Source organism: Oncorhynchus gorbuscha, linkage group LG01 (genome assembly GCF_021184085.1).
Source record: "Oncorhynchus gorbuscha isolate QuinsamMale2020 ecotype Even-year linkage group LG01, OgorEven_v1.0, whole genome shotgun sequence".
Taxonomy (NCBI): Eukaryota; Metazoa; Chordata; class Actinopteri; order Salmoniformes; family Salmonidae; genus Oncorhynchus; species Oncorhynchus gorbuscha.
This window is the reverse complement of record NC_060173.1, coordinates 97,770,307-97,793,339: the sequence shown is the minus strand read 5'-3', so window position 1 is coordinate 97,793,339 and position 23,033 is coordinate 97,770,307. Positions and strand designations below refer to the sequence as shown.

The following is a 23,033-nucleotide window of genomic DNA, read 5'->3' as shown; positions in this document are numbered from 1 at the left end:
GTCCACTGTGGTGCTCCTATCTCTCTATCCACCCCCTAAGATGTCCCAGTCCACTGTGGTGCTCCTATCTCTCTTATCCACCCCCTAAGATGTCCCGGTCCACTGTGGTGCTCCTATCTCTCTATCCACCCCCTAAGATGTCCCAGTCCACTGTGGTGCTCCTATCTCTCTATCCACCCCCTAAGACCTTCAGGTCCACTGTGGTGCTCCTATCTCTCTATCCACCCCCTAAGACCTTCAGGTCCACTGTGGTGCTCCTATCTCTCTATCCACCCCCTAAGATGTCCCGGTCCACTGTGGTGCTCCTATCTCTCTATCCACCCCCTAAGACCCTAGGGTCCACTGTGGTGCTCCTATCTCTCTTATCCACCCCCTAAGATGTCCCAGTCCACTGTGGTGCTCCTATCTCTCTATCCACCCCCTAAGATGTCCCAGTCCACTGTGGTGCTCCTATCTCTCTATCCACCCCCTAAGATGTCCCAGTCCACTGTGTTGCTCCTATCTCGCTATCGACCCCCTAAGACCCTAGGGTCCACTGTGACACTCTGGTCTCTCCATCCTCTCCTACTCCTCCAGGGTTCTGAGGCTCTGATGCTGGGAGCAGGTGCAGGAAGGATGCTGTCACTGCTTCCTGGGTTGGGGCTCAGGAGGCTCAGCCCAGGAGGCTCAGGTGGAGGCCAGGGGAGCCACGGGAGTTCATCATCACCCCAGTTTACTCCACACAGCCCACAGCCTCGCAGAGGGAGGGGACCACAGACACACACTAAGCCACACTGTATCTGTTGATCATAGGACAGACAGACCTAGCTGTAAGATCGATCTATCAGACCATTGGCAACATGATCACTAGATTGTGCATTATTGTGCAGTTTGTTTTTGTAAACACCATACTGTGGATCACAACATTTATTATACTGTTAGTGACCATAGGTCATTGGAAACCTAATTAGGCAATTGGAACCCCATGACTGTAAATCCGGTTGGCCTTCTGCTTTCTAAAACAACATGAAACCTGAGTCTTCATATGATGCAGAGAATTAGGCTGTTTCAGTCCAGTCCTCAGTAGAGCTTTCCTACAGGCTTCAGACTACACAGAGGATTATGTACCATAGCAACATGGCTGGCAGGGGAGCCAGGCTGGGGAGGGATCTCTCTCTTCAATCAGGGTTTAACTAAGTCCTCTCTCTCTCTCACCATGAGGCAAGGAAATGTTAACCATCAACACTGGATAACACACACAACATCAACATGGACTTATTGGGTCACTTTAGTTCACCCAAAAATGCATCGATATGCTCATTTACAGACTTGTTCCTGCTAGATTAAAAATACTTGCAAGCTATGGTTTCCAATTGATCCCTGAAAATCCTAATAATCTGCTTTACAAACACAAAGCTTATATTAGTTATCCTATAAATTGCTAACATTCGTGGGAGCTTAACCTGACAACCAATGATGATGCTACATTGACTGAATACATTGACTGAATACATTGACTGAATATATTGACTGAATACATTGACTGAATACATTGACTGAATTACTGTATGGTTGATTAGAGAGTGATATTTCAGCCACTTGAGAACTAAATGAGATCATCAGTTTGCATCAGATGATAATATATTCAGCCCCTGACTCATGGGTTTAATGCTGCATTACCCCTGAGGACCATACTGCTGGCCTAATGTCACCCAACACACACACACACACACACACACAGACACACACACCAAACGTCGCCCAACAAAGTGACTACATCTGTCGGACCTCCAGCCCCACTAAGTGTAGACAGACAGAACCAGGAGGAGAGGAAGGTGGCTCCTGTTGCTGTGGTCGAGACTTAGTCACAAGAGCATCTGCTGCTTAGACCTGCTAAGGGCTTCTCTCTACCCCTGGAGACAACCACAAGTCACCAGGGACTACTTTTCCCATAACCACCAGTAAATTACCTGGATCTGAGGTCAGGTTTCTCATTGATTCTGTTGGAAAATAAAGTTTCTATCCATCCAGTACCAGGAAGAAGAAGAGCCTCCTCCCCTCTGGTGGGCTAACGATCACAATGGGAATCTGATGGGAATTATATAGTTCTGTCCCAAATGGCACCATACTCCCTATAGAGTGCACTACTTTTGACCAGGTCCCATAGGGCCTTGATCAAAAGTAGTGCACTATATAGGAAATAGGGTGCTATTTGGAATTTAAGTATGGCTATTACAGCTGAGGCCAATTACTCAGCCGCCTCAGCTTCCTGTTCTATCAGGATCAGTGTTGTCCCTATTCTTTTCATTTGACTGTAGGCTGCTATTCTTCCATTTAATGAGCTTAAAAACACTGGGAGGGTGAGAGTTCACCAGAGAGGGGGAAAATGAGAGAGTAAGAAACAAAGAGAGTAAGAAACAAAAAGAGAGAAGGAGAGAGAGACAGAGAGAGAGAGAGACAGAGAGAGAGAGAGACAGAGAGAGAGAGAGAGAGAGAGAGACAGAGGGAGAGAGAGAAGAGAGAGAGAGAGAGAAGGAGAGAGATGTAAGGCACATATGCAGCTCAGTGACTGCTCAGACACACACAGACAGGCTTTCAGAAGGGCACCAAATATTTGCTAATCCTTTAGGAACAGATGTCTTATTTTTCCCCTGCTGAAAATCCCTGACAGGCAGGCTGGCTAGGTGGTAAACGACAGTCTTGGCTGAGCCTGAGATGGGAGGCCTATGTGTGAGGAAGGTCAGGGCCTCATATGGCTGGGTCCTGGATCTCATCTGTTGGATCCAGGAGAGGAAAGGGTATTTAGAGAGAGACACACAGGAGATGGAGAACTAGCATGATCCCGAGATCTGTTTTTGCGGTCACGTGCGACAAAGACCATAGGTGTAGGCAAGAAAGCACAAACAGATCTGGGACCCCGCTAACAGAGTACTGAGTCGTCTAGGCTGGACTCGTCTTGACCCCATCTTGTCCCCATATTTTGCTCCTTCTCGTGGCGTAGCCTCCATACGAGGGGGGGGGGGCAGATCCCCTGCCAAACCGGGAGCATCTGCCGATGTGTCAGGAGCTGGCATTAGAACGCATTAGCGATAGGGGAGCCCCCAGTACCCCCACGACACCCCTCCCCACCCGGACATCTCAAGCAGGGGGATCACCGGGCTAAGGCTCTGGATCTGGCTCCGAACACACACACACTCATTCATACAGATACACACACACACACACACACAACCCCCCTGTCCAAATGTACTCTGCCCCCAAAACTGTATTGTGAATATAAAAACTGTATTGTCAATATAAAAACTGTATTGTCAATATAAAAACTGTATTATCAATATAAAAACTGTATTGTCAATATAAAAACTGTATTGTCAATATAAAAACTGTATTGTCAATATAATAACTGTATTATCAATATAAAAACTGTATTGTGAATATAAAAACTGTATTATCAATATAAAAAATGTATTGTCAATATAAAAACTGTATTGTCAATATAAAAACTGTATTATCAATATAAAAACTGTATTGTGAATATAAAAACTGTATTATCAATATAAAAACTGTATTGTCAATATAAAAACTGTATTGTCAATATAAAAACTGTATTGTCAATATAAAAACGGTATTGTGAATATAAAAACTGTGTTGTGATTATAACAGAAAATGGGTTCATCCTTAAATAATCCAAAAACACCTATGGGAATGTGTCTCTGGTTCCTTTCACTAAAGGTTAACAACATCAGCTTTGTGAAAATGTACCAGCACTAAGTACACTATAAACCACTATATTATATTAAATAAAATGAGTGCAGTGAAGAGATTCACAGCATCATATGTGTTTTCACTGTAGGTGACAAACCTGTGTTTCTCTACTGCTGTGTTTTCACTGTAGGTGACGAACCTGTGTTCCTCTACTGCTGTGTTTTCACTGTAGGTGATGAACCTGTGTTCCTCTGCTGCTGTGTTTTCACTGTAGGTGATGAACCTGTGTTCCTCTGCTGCTGTGTTTTCACTGTACGTGATGAACCTGTGTTCCTCTGCTGCTGTGTTTTCACTGTAGGTGATGAACCTGTGTTCCTCTGCTGCTGTGTTTTCACTGTAGGTGATGAACCCGTGTTTCTCTACTGCTGTGTTTTCACTGTAGGTGACAAACCTGTGTTTCTCTACTGCTGTGTTTTCACTGTAGGTGACGAACCTGTGTTTCTCTGCTGCTGTGTTTTCACTGTAGGTGATGAACCTGTGTTTCTCTGCTGCTGTGTTTTCACTGTAGGTGATGAACCTGTGTTTCTCTACTGCTGTGTTTTCACTGTAGGTGATGAACCTGTGTTCCTCTGCTGCTGTGTTTTCACTGTAGGTGATGAACCTGTGTTCCTCTGCTGCTGTGTTTTCACTGTAGGTGATGAACCCGTGTTTCTCTACTGCTGTGTTTTCACTGTAGGTGACAAACCTGTGTTTCTCTACTGCTGTGTTTTCACTGTAGGTGACGAACCTGTGTTTCTCTGCTGCTGTGTTTTCACTGTAGGTGATGAACCTGTGTTTCTCTGCTGCTGTGTTTTCACTGTAGGTGATGAACCTGTGTTTCTCTACTGCTGTGTTTTCACTGTAGGTGATGAACCTGTGTTCCTCTGCTGCTGTGTTTTCACTGTAGGTGATGAACCTGTGTTTCTCTGCTGCTGTGTTTTCACTGTAGGTGATGAACCTGTGTTCCTCTGCTGCTGTGTTTTCACTGTAGGTGATGAACCTGTGTTTCTCTACTGCTGTGTTATCTTTTAGAAATACAGCGTGTATGTGTCAGACAGTGACATGTGGTCTGTGCTTCAACAATGACAGATAACAGGGTTTGGTGTGACAGAGAGATGAGGCCAGACATGCAGACAGGCAGGCAGACAGGCAGGGAGACAGTCTGTGGGGAATACACTGAGACAGGACTGGTACTCCATGCAGTGAAAGTAATACTGTATGTCTGTGATACCTTTGGTACAGAGTTGAGCATCTGCTACGCTCTGTTTCATCCTCCACAGAGAGAGACAGGAGCAGACGGCTATAAACACACACACTGCCACTCTCCCATGATGAGAGAACACACACACACTGAAGCACAAATACAGGCACACGGAGGCACACAGAGGCACACAGAGGCACACAGAAACTCCGATTCACTCATGCTCTCCCTTGATGTAACTCACATGGTCATTCAGTGACACACTTAAACACTCTCCTACTCATCTAACTCAACAACTGTCTCCCCTGATTAAATGAAACACTCAATCACTTACTCCCTTATCAACCTTTTCCTGTATCCTTCACCACAACACCTATATCCCTTACTGGTTAATTCACCCACCCACTCATCCAGTACATCCACACAATCCACTTTCTCTCTAACTAATTCACTTGACTCGCCCATTGGGAAGTTTTCCCACCTCACCAAACTAAGTTCACAAAGACCAACAACAGAAAACATGGCTAGGCTGAGCGAGGGACTAATATCTGTTCAGAGGTGCTGGAGAGAAGGTATCTCCATGGATACACAGGGTGACTTAATGGAAAGGCTGTTAATGTGTAACATAATACACTCCTCCAGTCAGCTAGCAGGCAGGGGACCAGGGTAACATAATACACTCATCCAGTCAGCTAGCAGGCAGGGGACCAGGGTAACATAATACACTCATCCAGTCAGCTAGCAGGCAGGGGACCAGGGTAACATAATACACTCCTCCAGTCAGCTAGCAGGCAGGGACCAGGGTAACATAATACACTCCTTCAGTCAGCTAGCAGGCAGGGACCAGGGTAACATAATACACTCCTCCAGTCAGCTAGCAGGCAGGGACCAGGGTAACATAATACACTCCTCCAGTCAGCTAGCAGGCAGGGACCAGGGTAACATAATACACTCCTCCAGTCAGCTAGCAGGCAGGGACCAGGGTAACATAATACACTCCTCCAGTCAGCTAGCAGGCAGGGACCAGGGTAACATAATACACTCCTCCAGTCAGCTAGCAGGCAGGGACCAGGGTAACATAATACACTCCTCCAGTCAGCTAGCAGGCAGGGACCAGGGTAACATAATACACTCCTCCAGTCAGCTAGCAGGCAGGGACCAGGGTAACATAATACACTCCTCCAGTCAGCTAGCAGGCAGGGACCAGGGTAACATAATACACTCCTCCAGTCAGCTAGCAGGCAGGGACCAGGGTAACATAATACACTCCTCCAGTCAGCTAGCAGGCAGGGACCAGGATAACATAATACACTCCTCCAGTCAGCTAGCAGGCAGGGACCAGGGTAACATAATACACTCCTCCAGTCAGCTAGCAGGCAGGGACCAGGATAACATAATACACTCCTCCAGTCAGCTAGCAGGCAGGGACCAGGATAACATAATACACTCCTCCAGTCAGCTAGCAGGCAGGGACCAGGGTAACATAATACACTCCTCCAGTCAGCTAGCAGGCAGGGACCAGGATAACATAATACACTCCTCCAGTCAGCTAGCAGGCAGGGACCAGGATAACATAATACACTCCTCCAGTCAGCTAGCAGGCAGGGACCAGGGTAACATAATACACTCCTCCAGTCAGCTAGCAGGCAGGGACCAGGATAACATAATACACTCCTCCAGTCAGATCAGCTGGCAGGCAGGGACCAGGGTAACATAATACACTCCTCCAGTCAGCTAGCAGGCAGGGACCAGGTAACATAATAACTCCTCCAGTAACCAGGGTAACATAATACCTCTCCAGTCAGCTAGCAGGCAGGGACCAGGGTAACATAATACACTCCTCCAGTCAGCTAGCAGGCAGGGACCAGGGTAACATAATACACTCCTCCAGTCAGCTAGCAGGCAGGGACCAGGGTAACATAATACACTCCTCCAGTCAGCTAGCAGGCAGGGACCAGGGTAACATAATACACTCCTCCAGTCAGCTAGCAGGCAGGGACCAGGGTAACATAATACACTCCTCCAGTCAGCTAGCAGGCAGGGACCAGGGTAACATAATAACACTCCTCCAGTCAGCTAGCAGGCAGGGACCAGGATAACATAATACACTCCTCCAGGACCAGGGACCAGGATAACATAATACACTCCTCCAGTCAGCTAGCAGGCAGGGACCAGGGTAACATAATACACTCCTCCAGTCAGCTAGCAGGCAGGGACCAGGATAACATAATACACTCCTCCAGTCAGCTAGCAGGCAGGGACCAGGATAACATAATACACTCCTCCAGTCAGCTAGCAGGCAGGGACCAGGGTAACATAATACACTCCTCCAGTCAGCTAGCAGGCAGGGACCAGGATAACATAATACACTCCTCCAGTCAGATAGCAGGCAGGGACCAGGGTAACATAATACACTCCTCCAGTCAGCTAGCAGGCAGGGACCAGGGTAACATAATACACTCCTCCAGTCAGCTAGCAGGCAGGGACCAGGGTAACATAATACACTCATCCAGTCAGCTAGCAGGCAGGGACCAGGGTAACATAATACACTCCTCCAGTCAGCTAGCAGGCAGGGACCAGGGTAACACAATACACTTCTCCAGTCAGCTAGCAGGCAGGGGACCAGGGTAACATAATACACTCCTCCAGTCAGCTAGCAGGCAGGGACCAGGGTAACATAGGGTAACATAACACACTCCTCCAGTCAGCTAGCAGGCAGGGACCAGGGTAACATAATACACTCCTCCAGTCAGCTAGCAGGAAGGGACCAGGGTAACATAGGGTAACATAACACACTCCTCCAGTCAGCTAGCAGGCAGGGACCAGGGTAACATAATACACCCCTCCAGTCAGCTAGCAGGCAGGGATCAGGGTAACATAATACACTCCTCCAGTCAGCTAGCAGGCAGGGACCAGGATAACATAATACACTCCTCCAGTCAGCTAGCAGGCAGGGACCAGGGTAACATAATACACTCCTCCAGTCAGCTAGCAGGCAGGGACCAGGATAACATAATACACTCCTCCAGTCAGATAGCAGGCAGGGACCAGGGTAACATAATACACTCCTCCAGTCAGCTAGCAGGCAGGGACCAGGGTAACATAATACACTCCTCCAGTCAGCTAGCAGGCAGGGACCAGGGTAACATAATACACTCATCCAGTCAGCTAGCAGGCAGGGACCAGGGTAACATAATACACTCCTCCAGTCAGCTAGCAGGCAGGGACCAGGGTAACACAATACACTTCTCCAGTCAGCTAGCAGGCAGGGGACCAGGGTAACATAGGGTAACATAACACACTCCTCCAGTCAGCTAGCAGGCAGGGACCAGGGTAACATAATACACTCCTCCAGTCAGCTAGCAGGAAGGGACCAGGGTAACATAGGGTAACATAACACACTCCTCTAGTCAGCTAGCAGGCAGGGACCAGGGTAACATAATACACCCCTCCAGTCAGCTAGCAGGCAGGGATCAGGGTAACATAATACACTCCTCCAGTCAGCTAGCAGGCAGGGACCAGGGTAACATAATACACTCCTCCAGTCAGCTGGCAGGCAGGGGACCAGGATAACATAATACACTCCTCCAGTCAGCTAGCAGGCAGGGGACCAGGGTAACATAATACACTCCTCCAGTCAGCTAGCAGGCAGGGGACCAGGGTAACATAATACACTCCTCCAGTCAGCTAGCAGGCAGGGGACCAGGGTAACATAATACACTCCTCCAGTCAGCTAGCAGGCAGTGGACCAGGGTAACATAATACACTCCTCCAGTCAGCTAGCAGGCAGGGGACCAGGATAACATAATACACTCCTCCAGTCAGCTAGCAGGCAGGGACCAGGGTAACATAATACTCTCCTCCAGTCAGCTAGCAGGCAGGGACCAGGGTAACATAATACACCACTCCAGTCAGCTGGCAGGCAGGGACCAGGGTAACATAATACACTCCACCAGTGTTACCCTGGTCCCTGTCTCCTCCAGTCAGCTAGCAGGCAGGGACCAGGGTAACATAATACACTCCTCCAGTCAGCTAGCAGACAGGGATCAGGGAAACATAATACACTCCTCCAGTCAGCTAGCAGACAGGGATCAGGGAAACATAATACACTCCTCCAGTCAGCTAGTAGGCAGGGACCAGGGTAACATAATACACTCCACCAGTCAGCTAGCAGGCAGGGACCAGGGTAACACAATACACTCCTCCAGTCAGCTAGCAGGCAGGGACCAGGATAACACAATAAACTCATCCAGTCAGCTAGCAGGCAGAGACTAGGGTAACATAATACACTCCTCCAGTCAGCTAGCAGGCAGGGACCAGGGTAACATAATACACTCCTCCAGTCAGCTAGCAGGCAGGGACCAGGTTAACATACTACACTCCTCCAGTCAGCTAGCAGGCAGGGACCAGGGTAACATAGGGTAACATAATACACTCCTCCAGTCAGCTAGCAGGCAGGGGACCAGGGTAACATAATACACTCCTCCAGTCAGCTAGCAGGCAGGGACCAGGTTAACATACTACACTCCTCCAGTCAGCTAGCAGGCAGGGACCAGGGTAACATAGGGTAACATAATACACTCCTCCAGTCAGCTAGCAGGCAGGGACCAGGGTAACATAATACACTCCTCCAGTCAGCTAGCAGGCAGGGACCAGGGTAACATAATACACTCCTCCAGTCAGCTAGCAGGCAGGGACCAGGGTAACATAATACACTCCTCCAGTCAGCTAGCAGGCAGGGACCAGGGTAACATAATACACTCATCCAGTCAGCTAGCAGGCAGGGACCAGGGTAACATAATACACTCTCCAGTCAGCTAGCAGGCAGGGACCAGGGTAACACAATACACTTCTCCAGTCAGCTAGCAGGCAGGGGACCAGGGTAACATAATACACTCCTCCAGTCAGCTAGCAGGCAGGGACCAGGGTAACATAGGGTAACATAACACACTCCTCCAGTCAGCTAGCAGGCAGGGACCAGGGTAACATAATACACTCCTCCAGTCAGCTAGCAGGAAGGGACCAGGGTAACATAGGGTAACATAACACACTCCTCCAGTCAGCTAGCAGGCAGGGACCAGGGTAACATAATACACCCCTCCAGTCAGCTAGCAGGCAGGGACCAGGGTAACATAATACACTCCTCCAGTCAGCTGGCAGGCAGGGGACCAGGATAACATAATACACTCCTCCAGTCAGCTAGCAGGCAGGGGACCAGGGTAACATAATACACTCCTCCAGTCAGCTAGCAGGCAGGGGACCAGGGTAACATAATACACTCCTCCAGTCAGCTAGCAGGCAGGGGACCAGGGTAACATAATACACTCCTCCAGTCAGCTAGCAGGCAGGGGACCAGGGTAACATAATACACTCCTCCAGTCAGCTAGCAGGCAGGGGACCAGGATAACATAATACACTCCTCCAGTCAGCTAGCAGGCAGGGAAACATAGGCTAACATAATACACTCCTCCAGTCAGATAGCAGGCAGGGACCAGGGTAACATAATACACTCCTCCAGTCAGCTAGCAGGCAGGGACCAGGGTAACATAGGGTAACATAACACACTCCTCCAGTCAGCTAGCAGGCAGGGACCAGGGTAACATAATACACCCCTCCAGTCAGCTAGCAGGCAGGGATCAGGGTAACATAATACACTCCTCCAGTCAGCTAGCAGGCAGGGACCAGGGTAACATAATACACCACTCCAGTCAGCTAGCAGGCAGGGACCAGGGTAACATAATACACTCCTCCAGTCAGCTAGCAGGCAGGGACCAGGGTAAAACAATACACTCCTCCAGTCAGCTAGCAGGCAGGGACCAGGGTAACATAATACACTCCTCCAGTCAGCTAGCAGGCAGGGGACAGTGTAACATAATACACTCCACCAGTCAGCTAGCAGGCAGGGACCAGGGTAACATAATACACTCCACCAGTCAGCTAGCAGGCAGGGACCAGGGTAACATAATACACTCCTCCAGTCAGCTAGCAGGACAGGGACCAGGGTAACATAATACACTCCTCCAGTCAGCTAGCAGGCAGGGACCAGGGTAACATAATACACTCCTCCAGTCAGCTAGCAGGCAGGGACCAGGGTAACATAATACACTCCTCCAGTCAGCTAGCAGGCAGGGACCAGGGTAACATAATACACTCCTCCAGTCAGCTAGCAGGCAGGGACCAGGATAACACAATAAACTCATCCAGTCAGCTAGCAGGCAGGGGACCAGGGTAACATAATACACTCCTCCAGTCAGCTAGCAGGCAGGGACCAGGTTAACATAATACACTCCTCCAGTCAGCTAGCAGGCAGGGACCAGGGTAACATAGGGTAAAACAATACACTCCTCCAGTCAGCTAGCAGGCAGGGACCAGGGTAACATAATACACTCCTCCAGTCAGCTAGCAGGCAGGGGACAGTGTAACATAATACACTCCACCAGTCAGCTAGCAGGCAGGGACCAGGGTAACATAATACACCACTCCAGTCAGCTCCAGCAGGCAGGGACCAGGGTAACATAATACACTCCTCCAGTCAGCTAGCAGGCAGGGACCAGGGTAACATAATACACTCCTCCAGTCAGCTAGCAGGCAGGGACCAGGGTAACACAATACACTCCTCCAGTCAGCTAGCAGGCAGGGACCAGGATAACACAATAAACTCATCCAGTCAGCTAGCAGGCAGAGACTAGGGTAACATAATACACTTCTCCAGTCAGCTAGCAGGCAGGGACCAGGGTAACATAATACACTCCTCCAGTCAGCTAGCAGGCAGGGACCAGGGTAACATAGGGTAACATAATACACTCCTCCAGTCAGCTAGCAGGCAGGGGACCAGGGTAACATAATACACTCCTCCAGTCAGCTAGCAGGCAGGGACCAGGTTAACATACTACACTCCTCCAGTCAGCTAGCAGGCAGGGGACCAGGGTAAAGTCCTTAATACAGTCCTCCAGCAAGCACAGCACAACACAGACAGTAATATCATTCTCAGGATATGACTACATGCTGGACTCTTATAAAACAGATTAAGTTATGTGCCATAAAACTATTTATACTGAACAACAAAAAACACAACATATAAAGTGGTGGTCCCATGTTTCAAGAGTTGAAATAAAACCTCCCACAAATGTTCCACAAAAAGCATATTTTCCTCAAATGTTGTGCACAAATGTGTTTACATTCCTGTTAGTGAGCATTTCTCCTTCGCCAAGATAATCCATCTGGGAGACAAATGCACTACTTTGGAACACGTCGCTTTGAGCCTCAGCACACATGACTTCCTGTTACAATTATACCTGGATAGCCTCACACAGTGGTACACAGTGCACTGTGCTCTCCCTCGCTCTCGCTGTTTTCCATTGGGGGATTATGTATCTTCTTTTATTGTGAAGCTGTTGTTAAGTCAGCGGTGCTGCTGAATCATTTCTCCCTTCGGGGGAATATAAACTGTGGCACGCTGGACTACAGGAGCTCTCACCTGTTACAGAGGGAACAGTGAATCCCTGCACCCTCGTTTCCCAGGGAGCCTCTAATAACGTCGCACAATGGAGGGAGTGTCCCAGCTGACAGTTAAACACAAAAGGTGTTGCTCTGAAACTCGTCTCCCTCCTTGCCTTTTTTATCACCCCTCTCTCTCCTTTCCTAGAAACAGATTCTGAACGCTGGAAATCAAATGGGGACATTGCCTTGGCCATTGCAGTGACAAGCCATGTGATGTGGTCTAACACATGAGGTGACGTGGTCCAGCTGAGGATGTCAGCCACCAGATTAAACCAGCCATCAGTCGTGTGATAATGTCTCCAGCCCGGTCACAGACAGACCAACGTGTGCAAGAGGCCAGAGCTAACAATGGCAACACCTGTACAAGGCAGAATGTCTGTGTCTTTCTGATACCCTTGGCCTTGTGCGAGCAAGCAACACTGTGTAGACCTACAATCGCCTCCATGGCATTTTTAAAGCCTCCTTTCATTCACAGATTAGTGGTCCGTCTATCGGGCAGGTCAATCAGACCAACCAGGCCTGCATCGCCACCAGGCCGTCTCCCCTCTCCGGACAGATAATGTGGCCTTGGTGCTCTTGTCAAAGTGGATGGTCACACTCCTGCATCAAGTTGAACCTTATTGTTGTTGCCGCTAAAGGCCCTCGGGGGGAAGAAAAGAGAGAGCGAGAAGGAGAGGACAAAAAGAGAGAGCGAGAAGGAGAGGACAAAAAGAGAGAGCGAGAAGGAGAGGACAAAAAGAGAGAGCGAGAAGGAGAGGACAAAAAGAGAGAGCGAGAAGGAGAGGACAAAAAGAGAGAGCGAGAAGGAGAGGACAAAAAGAGAGAGCGAGAAGGAGAGGACAAAAAGAAAAGAGAGAGACGAGCGAGGAGAGGACAAAAAAGAGAGAGCGAGGAGGAGAGGACAAAAAGAGAGAGCGAGGAGGAGAGGACAAAAAGAGAGAGCGAGGAAGGAGAGGACAAAAGAGAGAGCGAGAAGGAGAGGACAAAAAGAGAGAGCGAGAAGGAGAGGACAAAAAGAGAGAGCGAGAAGGAGAGGACAAAAAGAGAGAGCGAGAAGGAGAGGACAAAAAGAGAGAGCGAGAAGGAGAGGACAAAAAGAGAGAGCGAGAAGGAGAGGACAAAAAGAGAGAGCGAGAAGGAGAGGACAAAAGAGAGAGCGAGAAGGAGAGGACAAAAAAAAAGAGAGAGGACGAGAAGGAGGAGAGGACAAAAGAGAGAGCGAGAAGGAGAGGACAAAAAGAGAGAGCGAGGAGAGGGAGAGGACAAAAGAGAGAGCGAGAAGGAGAGGACAAAAAGAGAGAGCGAGAAGGAGAGGACAAAAAGAGAGAGCGAGAAGGAGAGGACAAAAAGAGAGAGCGAGAAGGAGAGGACAAAAAGAGAGAGCGAGAAGGAGGAGGACAAAAGAGACAAAAAGAGAGCGAGAAGGAGAGGACAAAAAGAGAGAGCGAGAAGGAGAGGACAAAAAGAGAGAGCGAGAAGGAGAGGACAAAAAGAGAGAGCGAGAAGGAGAGGACAAAAAGAGAGAGCGAAGGGAAAAAGCTCAGAGTTCAACTAAAAGGTCATCCCAGTTGATCCACTGGCCATTGTCCTCTAAAATGAATTCATATGTGCATTGGAATAAGTCTTTTGATAAGATGTAGTGTAAGAGCTCCATAAAACACCGAGCAAAGTTGTTTAACAACAGAATGGAGAGGATTGCTTTTAGCCCTTTATGTTTTAACTCTTTGCATAGAGCCTATATGAATATATGAATGATTCATGTGGCTATTATTGGATCTTATATAAGATTATATACCTCTTGTTGATAAGGACAAAAAGGTCTGTTATTTTCCTAATTTACTTACCTACTTACTTAAGCCTCATAACGCCAGGTGAAGGCTAAGGCCTCTGCATTATGCTTCAAACACCACGCTTTAATAGCGACAATGTTTTGAGCCACAGTGGATCTTTGTCAGGTTTAACCATATTCACTCATACACCGGATAGGTGCAGTGAAATGTGTTGTTTTACAGAGTCAGTCATAGTAGTACGGCGCCCCTGGAGCTAATTAGGGTTAAGTGCCTTGCTCATGGGCACATTAGCTGATTTATCACCTTGTCGGCTCGGGTGTTCAAACCAGCGACCGGTTCGGTTCCTGGCCCTACACTCTAACCACTAGGCTACCTGCCGTCCCTACACTCTAACCACTAGGCTACCTGCCTCCCAATAACCAGTCTCTTGTTGATATCATTTAATATATACTGTAGTAGTGCAAATACACTGTCACTGTCTTACATCAAAAGCTGAATTGGAAATAGATTTGGTGAAAACTATTCTGTACAATGAGGCTTTTTTAACAGGAGCCCAGGCTTAGTTTCATGAAATGATCTATTCTGCATATTCCTAACCAAAAAATGCCAGCTAATATCAAATTGTTGTTTTTAATAGCAGACGATCTAAAATATTTTTTTAGCTTATTCAGTGTCCTGTAGGCTGCCTCCAGACATGTTGTTTTAATTATGTTAATGTATTCATGTTAAAGTACTCGCAGTCCTCTCACACAAAAACCCAAAGTCTGCATTCCAAATGGCACCCTATTCCCAACATAGTGCACTTCCTTTTGACCAGAGGCCTATGGGTCTTGGTCAAAAGTAGTTCACTATATATAGAATAGGGTCCCATTTGGAATTTAGCCAATGATTTGGATCTTCTTCAGGCTTAGAGAGGTACAGCTTTAAAAGTTGGCTGTGCCAAAGTTGTACTACATCCCAAATAGAACCCTATTTCATAGGTAATGTAGTGCACTACTTTTTAACTGGGCCCATGGGGTTCTAGTCAAAAGTAGTGAACTATATAGGGCATAGGGTGCCACATTCTTGTTTTGCCTGAGGAACAGAACAGAACAGGGAAGATGGAACAGAGCTTCAGAGAGGAGCAGACAGGCTTGTGAAAGGAGAGATGGTTTTATTATGCACAGACTGACAGTGTCACTAACTGGGGCTGTCTAGGTTGTCTAAGTAACACCTGGTAGGGCTATCTCTAAACCAGGTTTCTCACTTACAGAAACAGTCAGAATCCAACATACATTCTATGCACACACTGTATATGAGTCAAAATGTCTGGGGTTGACATTAAATTGTCAAGGATATTATGTCTGAGGAGGCAGCATGTAGTAGATTCATTAAGAGGTGTTGGTAATGGCCACTTTTTTGTGTGACGGCCATGGCATTGCCTGAAGAGTAGGAGGAGGGTTGGAGAGAGGAGGAGTAGGGTGGGAAAGAAGGAGATGAGGTGGTAGGAGGAGTAGTGGATAAGGAGGAGGAGGAGGGTAGGAGAGAGGAGGCGAGTGGGAGAGAGGAGGCGAGTGGGAGGGTGGAAGAGAGGAGGAGGGAGGGTGGAATGAGGATGAGGATGTGTTGGCCACAAGGGCCTGAAGAACAGGTTGATGGTGGCCACCCTGTAGTTAGTAATTATCTGTCGTTCTACGGAGCTGATGGGGGGAGACAGGGAGACAGGCTGTCAGGACCAGGGCAGCCCAGCATGGCCCTCAGAGACAGGTGTCCCCATCATGGGAGGTCTCTTCCTGGAGACACTCAGAGAGCCAATAACCACATAGGGGTGGCCTTATATTGAACTCATATTCAGATATAATGCTGGCTCTGGTGCCTCTGTAACTACTAACTGCTGTTGGAATGGTTTCGTCAACAATATCTTAAGGACCCTTTCCAGTCCTCTTGTTTGTTAGCATGATATAAAGTGAGCAATTGTTGGGAGGTGTTGTGTTAACCCGAGCATGTGATCTCTATGCTTGGAACACATAGGAGCTTATCCGGTCTGGTAATATGTCACTAAGTTGTATGACATATCTTGCAACACAAATGTCCAGGACATTTCTAGTGCTGCTTTTTATATTTCATGGTTTGAATTTCCACACAGGTTTTACCAAAACATCTGTGTGAATCTTTTTCACTTGCTGCTTAAAATAAGTTGTAAAAAATCACAATAGGAAGATATTGGAGACTGTATGTGTGACAACCTGTAAAAAGACTGTGATATCCTAATGACTATAGTGATGGATAATGCATAGCTTTATTACCAGTGAACTTTAAGAGACCAAATATATGAGCCTGCCTCAAAATCATTGTGGGCTGTTGCACTTAACAAAATCAATGTGGGCTGTTGCACTTAACAAAATCATTGTGGGCTGTTGCACTTAACAAAATCAATGTGGGCTGTTGCACTTAACACAATCATTGTGGGCTGTTGCACTTAACAAAATCAATGTGGGCTGTTGCACTTAACAAAATCATTGTGGGCTGTTGCACTTAACAAAATCATTGTGGGCTGTTGCACTTAACAAAATCATTGTGGGCTGTTGCACTTAACAAAATCATTGTGGGCTGTTGCACTTAACAAAATCATTGTGGGCTGTTGCACTTAACAAAATCAATGTGGGCTGTTGCACTTAACAAAATCATTGTGGGCTGTTGCACTTAACAAAATCAATGTGGGCTGTTGCACTTAACAAAATCATTGTGGGCTGTTGCACTTAACAAAATCAATGTGGGCTGTTGCACTTAACAAAATCAATGTGGGCTGTTGCACTTAACAAAATCATTGTGGGCTGTTGCACTTAACAAAATCAATGTGGGCTGTTGCACTTAACAAAATCAATGTGGGCTGTTGCACTTAACAAAATCATTGTGGGCTGTTGCACTTAACAAAATCAATGTGGGCTGTTGCACTTAACAAAATCAATGTGGGCTGTTGCACTTAACAAAATCATTGTGGGCTGTTGCACTTAACAAAATCAATGTGGGCTGTTGCACTTAACAAAATCATTGTGGGCTGTTGCACTTAACAAAATCAATGTGGGCTGTTGCACTTAACAAAATCAATGTGGGCTGTTGCACTTAACAAAATCAATGTGGGCTGTTGCACTTAACAAAATCAATGTGGGCTGTTGCACTTAACAAAATCATTGTGGGCTGTTGCACTTAACAAAATCAATGTGGGCTGTTGCACTTAACAAAATCAATGTGGGCTGTTGCACTTAACAAAATCAATGTGGGCTGTTGCACTTAACAAAATCAATGTGGGCTGTTGCACTTAAAATCATTGTGGGCTGTTGCACTTAACAAAATCAATGTGGGCTGTTGCACTTAACAAAATCAAGGCAAATGGCTGTCCAACATAAACAGCTTGATATGTTTGCTGTTTAAATATTTGTCAAAACCATCGTGGCCCACTTGGGGTAGTACAATTGAGTTTGGGGCCATTGGTTCAGTCCACATGAAAATGCACTACTCAGTCATACCAAATACTGTATGGGTTTACCAGACCCATATTAAGCCTAGCCTTAGACTAAAAAGCAGAATCACCATTGAGTCTAGAACTAGGCTCAATCTTTGTCAGAGAAATCAGTCCTATGTGTTTAAAGTATTTTTTGTGAAGGACACTGACACTTACCACTGAGTATCTCCTTAAGTTTTTTGAACCAGATCTCACAGTGGTCCACGCTCATGTTGTTGAAGTGAATGGCATGGTCCTTCAGCTTGGGTCCCTTCTTCTTACACTGGAACAGAGTGATGCCCAGGAGAGTGCCCCCTGTCTCCTGGCCCGCAGAACGACGTCTCTTCACCTTCACTCCAAACACATCCTTCAGCTCCACGTACTCTGTCCTCCTCAGAGTTTCGGACTGACCTGGAACACAGAGAGACAGATATGCTACAGGCAGTGTATATAAAAGCTAAGGAACAAACACACCCTTCAGCTCCATGTGCTCTTTACGCCTCAGCATCTCCGATTGACCTGGAGATACACAGGAAGAAAGAATATGATATAGCTAAATATTGTATTGCAAATATTGCAGGAGCCCTTTACTAGGATGCTGCCATAAATACTTTGGCCTATGCATGAACAAACAACTTAGCCTAGTTCTGAGAGATAATAGGTTTACATTTACATTTTAGCAGGCGCTCTTATCCAGGTTTAAAAGTTAAGTGTTTAAGTTCTACTCCTAATGTGTTGACAGAGAGCGTGACATCACAGGACTCTGGATTTTCACACTTTTGCCACCGAAAGTATCTGGAACCCGGAATTCATGTTTGACACGTTCCTGCATGGATTATCGGAGGTGGTTGAAGCTCGCAGCCCGGGAGCTGCCCATAGACCACGACTCACTCATAGCCTTGACCCTACAGATCGATGGCCGGCTTCGGGAACGTAGGAGGAAGAGGAGGTCTGTTCCTGGTCACACTCGCTCGTCCACGATTCCCACCTCGCCTCCGAAGAATCACGGAAGTTCCCAAAGTCTAGATGGCTGGGAGAATCCGATGTCACCCGAGTTCCCTCGGGAATCACAGAGGGCAGTCGACCCGTTCTCCTGTTGAACGCTTGCGCAGACTGAGCACCAAGCGCTGTCTGTATTGTGGTACTACAGAACATTGGATATCTACCTGTCCATCTACGCCTCTTCTCTTCTTACTCCTAACCCTCTTCTCTTCTTACTCCTAACCCTCTTCTCTTCTTACTCGTACCCCTCTTCTCTTCTTACTCCTAACCCTCTTCTCTTCTTACTCGTACCCCTCTTCTCTTCTTACTCGTACCCCTCTTCTCTTCTTACTCGTACCCCTCTTCTCTTCTTACTCTTACTCGTACCCCTCTTCTCTTCTTACTCGTACCCCTCTTCTCTTCTTACTCGTACCCCTCTTCTCTTCTTACTCGTACCCCTCTTCTCTTCTTACTCGTACCCCTCTTCTCTTCTTACTCGTACCCCTCTTCTCTTCTTACTCCTAACCCTCTTCTCTTCTTACTCGTACCCCTCTTCTCTTCTTACTCGTACCCCTCTTCTCTTCTTACTCGTACCCCTCTTCTCTTCTTACTCGTACCCCTCTTCTCTTCTTACTCGTACCCCTCTTCTCTTCTTACTCGTACCCCTCTTCTCTTCTTACTCCTAACCCTCTTCTCTTCTTACTCCTAACCCTCTTCTCTTCTTACTCGTACCCCTCTTCTCTTCTTACTCGTACCCCTCTTCTCTTCTTACTCGTACCCCTCTTCTCTTCTTACTCCTAACCCTCTTCTCTTCTTACTCGTACCCCTCTTCTCTTCTTACTCTAAACCCTCTTCTCTTCTTACTCCTAACCCTCTTCTCTTCTTACTCGTACCCCTCTTCTCTTCTTACTCGTACCCCTCTTCTCTTCTTACTCGTACCCCTCTTCTCTTCTTACTCCTAACCCTCTTCTCTTCTTACTCCTAACCCTCTTCTCTTCTTACTCCTAACCCTCTTCTCTTCTTACTCGTACCCCTCTTCTCTTCTTACTCCTAACCCTCTTCTCTTCTTACTCCTAACCCTCTTCTCTTCTTACTCCTAACCCTCTTCTCTTCTTACTCATACCCCTCTTCTCTTCTTACTCCTAACCCTCTTCTCTTCTTACTCCTAACCCTCTTCTCTTCTTACTCGTACCCCTCTTCTCTTCTTACTCCTAACCCTCTTCTCTTCTTACTCCTAACCCTCTTCTCTTCTTACTCGTACACCCTCTTCTCTTCTTACTCGTACACCCTCTTCTCTTCTTACTCGTACCCCTCTTCTCTTCTTACTCCTAACCCTCTTCATGCGATCCTGCTGTGAGGTGACGGGTCCAAACCTCTCCGGGTGCTCATTGACTGGGGCCGACGAGAGTTTTATGGACTCCACCATGGTGTCGGAGCTGGGTACCTCCACAAAACCCCTCTCTATTCCCATTGACGTTACTGCGCTGGATGGGCGTTCTACTGGCCGAGTTACCCACAATACGGATCCTATCAACCTGCGAGTGTCAGGTAATCACAGTGAGTCTATGCCGTTCCTGATCATCAAATCACCTTATGTAGCCATAGTTTTGATGGCTCGTGGCTCGACTGGCTCGTGGCTCGACTGGGCCTTCTTCAACCACTCCATGTTCCTCACCGCCCCAGGTCTCATATATCCGGCCAGCCTGTCCTCTGGCTTCCAACACCAGTCTAACAGCCAGTCAGAGCAAGCCAATAAGGACCTTGCGATGGCTCTTCGTTGCCTCGTCTTCGACAATCCCACCATCTGGAGCCAGCAACTCGTGTGGGTGGAATACGCCCGCACCACCCCTCCCTGCTCGGCCACTGGCCTCTCGCCCCTTTGAGTGTTCCTTGGGATATCAGGGTCCCCACACCAGGTGGTGCCCATAGGGGGGGTACTATCACACCCTGATCTGTTTCACCTGTCTTGTGCTTGACTCCACCCCCCACCAGGTGTCTCCCATTTGTCCCCATTATCTCCTGTGTATTTATACCTGTGTTTTCTGTTTGTCTTGTACTGTCAAGTAGTTCCAGCGTGTTTCCCGTTTCTCCTGTTCTCTAGTTTTGTTTTCTAGTCTTCCCGGTTCTGACCATTCTGCCTGCCCTGACCCTGCCTGCCGTTCTGTCTCTGATTGACTGTGCCTCAGATTACTGACCTCTGCCTGCCCTTGACCTGCCTGCCTGACTGTGATTCCCTCTCCCATCATGTGAAACCCTTTCTTCATGAGTAAAATCCCAAGCCCCGGCCCCAGCCTGCTCCTCAGACAGTGTTTCAGAACATTAACTACCATCTATCCTCTCACATTACTGAACGGAGCAGTGAGGAGCGGGACACACCGGCTGCCACCATCTGTTCCTGGTATTCAGGCTTCATTCAGACTTGGGTTCAAATACTATTTGAAATCTTTCAAATACCATGAGCATTTGCTCTAGCCTGCCTGAAGTGCCAGATGGGCGGGGTTTGCAGTTGTGGGACTATTCTATTAGTTCCAATACACCAGGTAAGTTCAATGAAAGTACATACAATGTGTACAAAACATTAAGAACACCTGCTCTTTCTATGACATAGGCTGACCAGGTGAATCCAGGTGAAAACTATGATTCCTTATTGATGTCACTTGTTAAATCTACTTTAAATCAGTGTAGATGAAGGGGAGGAGACAGGTTATTGAAGGATTTTTAAGCCTTGAGACAATTTAGACATGGATTGTGTATGTGTGCCATTCAGAGGGTGAATGGGCAAGACAATATACTTAAGTGCCTTTGAACGGGGTATGGTAGTAGGTTCCAGGCACACCAGTTTATGTCAAGAACTGTGACACTGCTGGGTTTTTCACACTCAACAGATTTCCGTGTGTATCAAGAATGGTCCTCCTCCCAAAGAACATCCAGCCAACTTAACACAACTGTGGGAAGTATTGGAGTCAACATGGGCCAGCATCCCTGTGGAACACTTTTGACACCTTGTAAATTCCATTCCCCAACTAATTGAGGCTGTGCGGAGGGCAAAAGGGGGTGATGCAGCTCAATATAAAGTACTTGTTGAAATGATTTCATATAGTAGCCTATTTGAACCCAGGTCTGCTATACTCAGGCTTCTTCTCCTCCTCTAACTCCTCAATATCATTATATTTATCTAACTTCTCCATCTCACTCGATCGTTGGTGGCTGCAAAAAGAACCAAGTCAATTTAATTAGAGGGAATAAAGATCATCTCCCCCGACTGACAGAGAGAGCTGGCTGGAGACAGGGACCGAATGACAAACAGGGCTGTGTTAACAACAGTGATATACCTACAGGGGTAAAAGCCACTGAGAGGGGGGGGGGGTAGAGGGGTAGGTGAATTGTTTTGGGAAAGGGGAGGGAAGAGTGTACCTCCTCACCCACCTCCTTCGCACTCTCCCCTCCAACAATACAGTGATGTACAGGGGAAGAGGCACTAAAGGAAGTGAGGTAGTTTTGGTAAAGCGGGGAGAGGGAGGGTTAGGCTTATGATTTCTGTCCCAAAACTACCCTCCCTCACCTCCAACATTACAGTAAGCTGGTGCTGGCACCCTGTCCTGTCTGAATCAATCTTGGCACATCTGCCTGATTCAGACAGTAAACAGGATTATAGGGGGACTCATCCGCTTGACGCTAATTGTGTTTGCAGTTTCTGCACATGTCCAATCTTTCAGGTGCTACTCTGCTCTGCCTATAAAGATTCACTCCATACAGAAAGGGCTGCTCATGCCTTCATTCAGGCCCATATTCACATTAACAAAGTTTGCTGGCTGAGAGATGTTTGGAACTTGGTTTGAGTTATTTAGGGTTTTGGCACAATCTGTGAAACTAATTAGGAATAGTTAAGGGTGGATTTGGTTTGTATGGGATGCAAATGTAGTCCTTAATGGATCATCATTCATCATTTCCAAGTCATAGCATTAAATTGCAATTCAATAATATATAATGTTATGTTCTAGACTATAGAGGATGGGAATATTTTTGATGCTTTTTTCAAATTCAGGTTTTATCTATCTTAAGTGACGGTGATAGAAGAAGCTGCATCACTACTGAAAATGAAAATAGACGGGTGCATTTTCCCCTCTCTCTCTCTCTCTCTCTCTCTCTCTCTCTCTCTAGAAAATAGATTTTGGGTGGGACGATACAAAGGATTACTCACTACTATCAACATCTAGTCATTATGTTACAACCTGTGCCGTTCACTCAGTAATACCTGAGAGGTTGGTGTTAGACAGGTGTGTGTGTGTGTGTAGAAATGCTTTGATTGATAAAAATAAAATACATTGATGGACTGCATTTGCCAGAAAATACTATC

The 23,033-nt window shown here is 47.1% G+C and overlaps 1 protein-coding gene across 3 annotated transcripts in view; it reads right to left on the bottom strand.

The window, feature by feature from the left end:
* Positions 1 to 23,033, bottom strand: part of cerkl (ceramide kinase-like) — a 133,531-nt gene that overhangs the window by 96,415 nt on the left and 14,083 nt on the right. For all 3 annotated transcript variants that reach the window (XM_046367713.1, XM_046367707.1, XM_046367722.1), the window contains exon 2: positions 17,873 to 18,106. In XM_046367713.1, the coding sequence (XP_046223669.1) occupies positions 17,873 to 18,106 (234 nt within the window). The remainder of the gene's footprint in view (positions 1 to 17,872; positions 18,107 to 23,033) is intronic.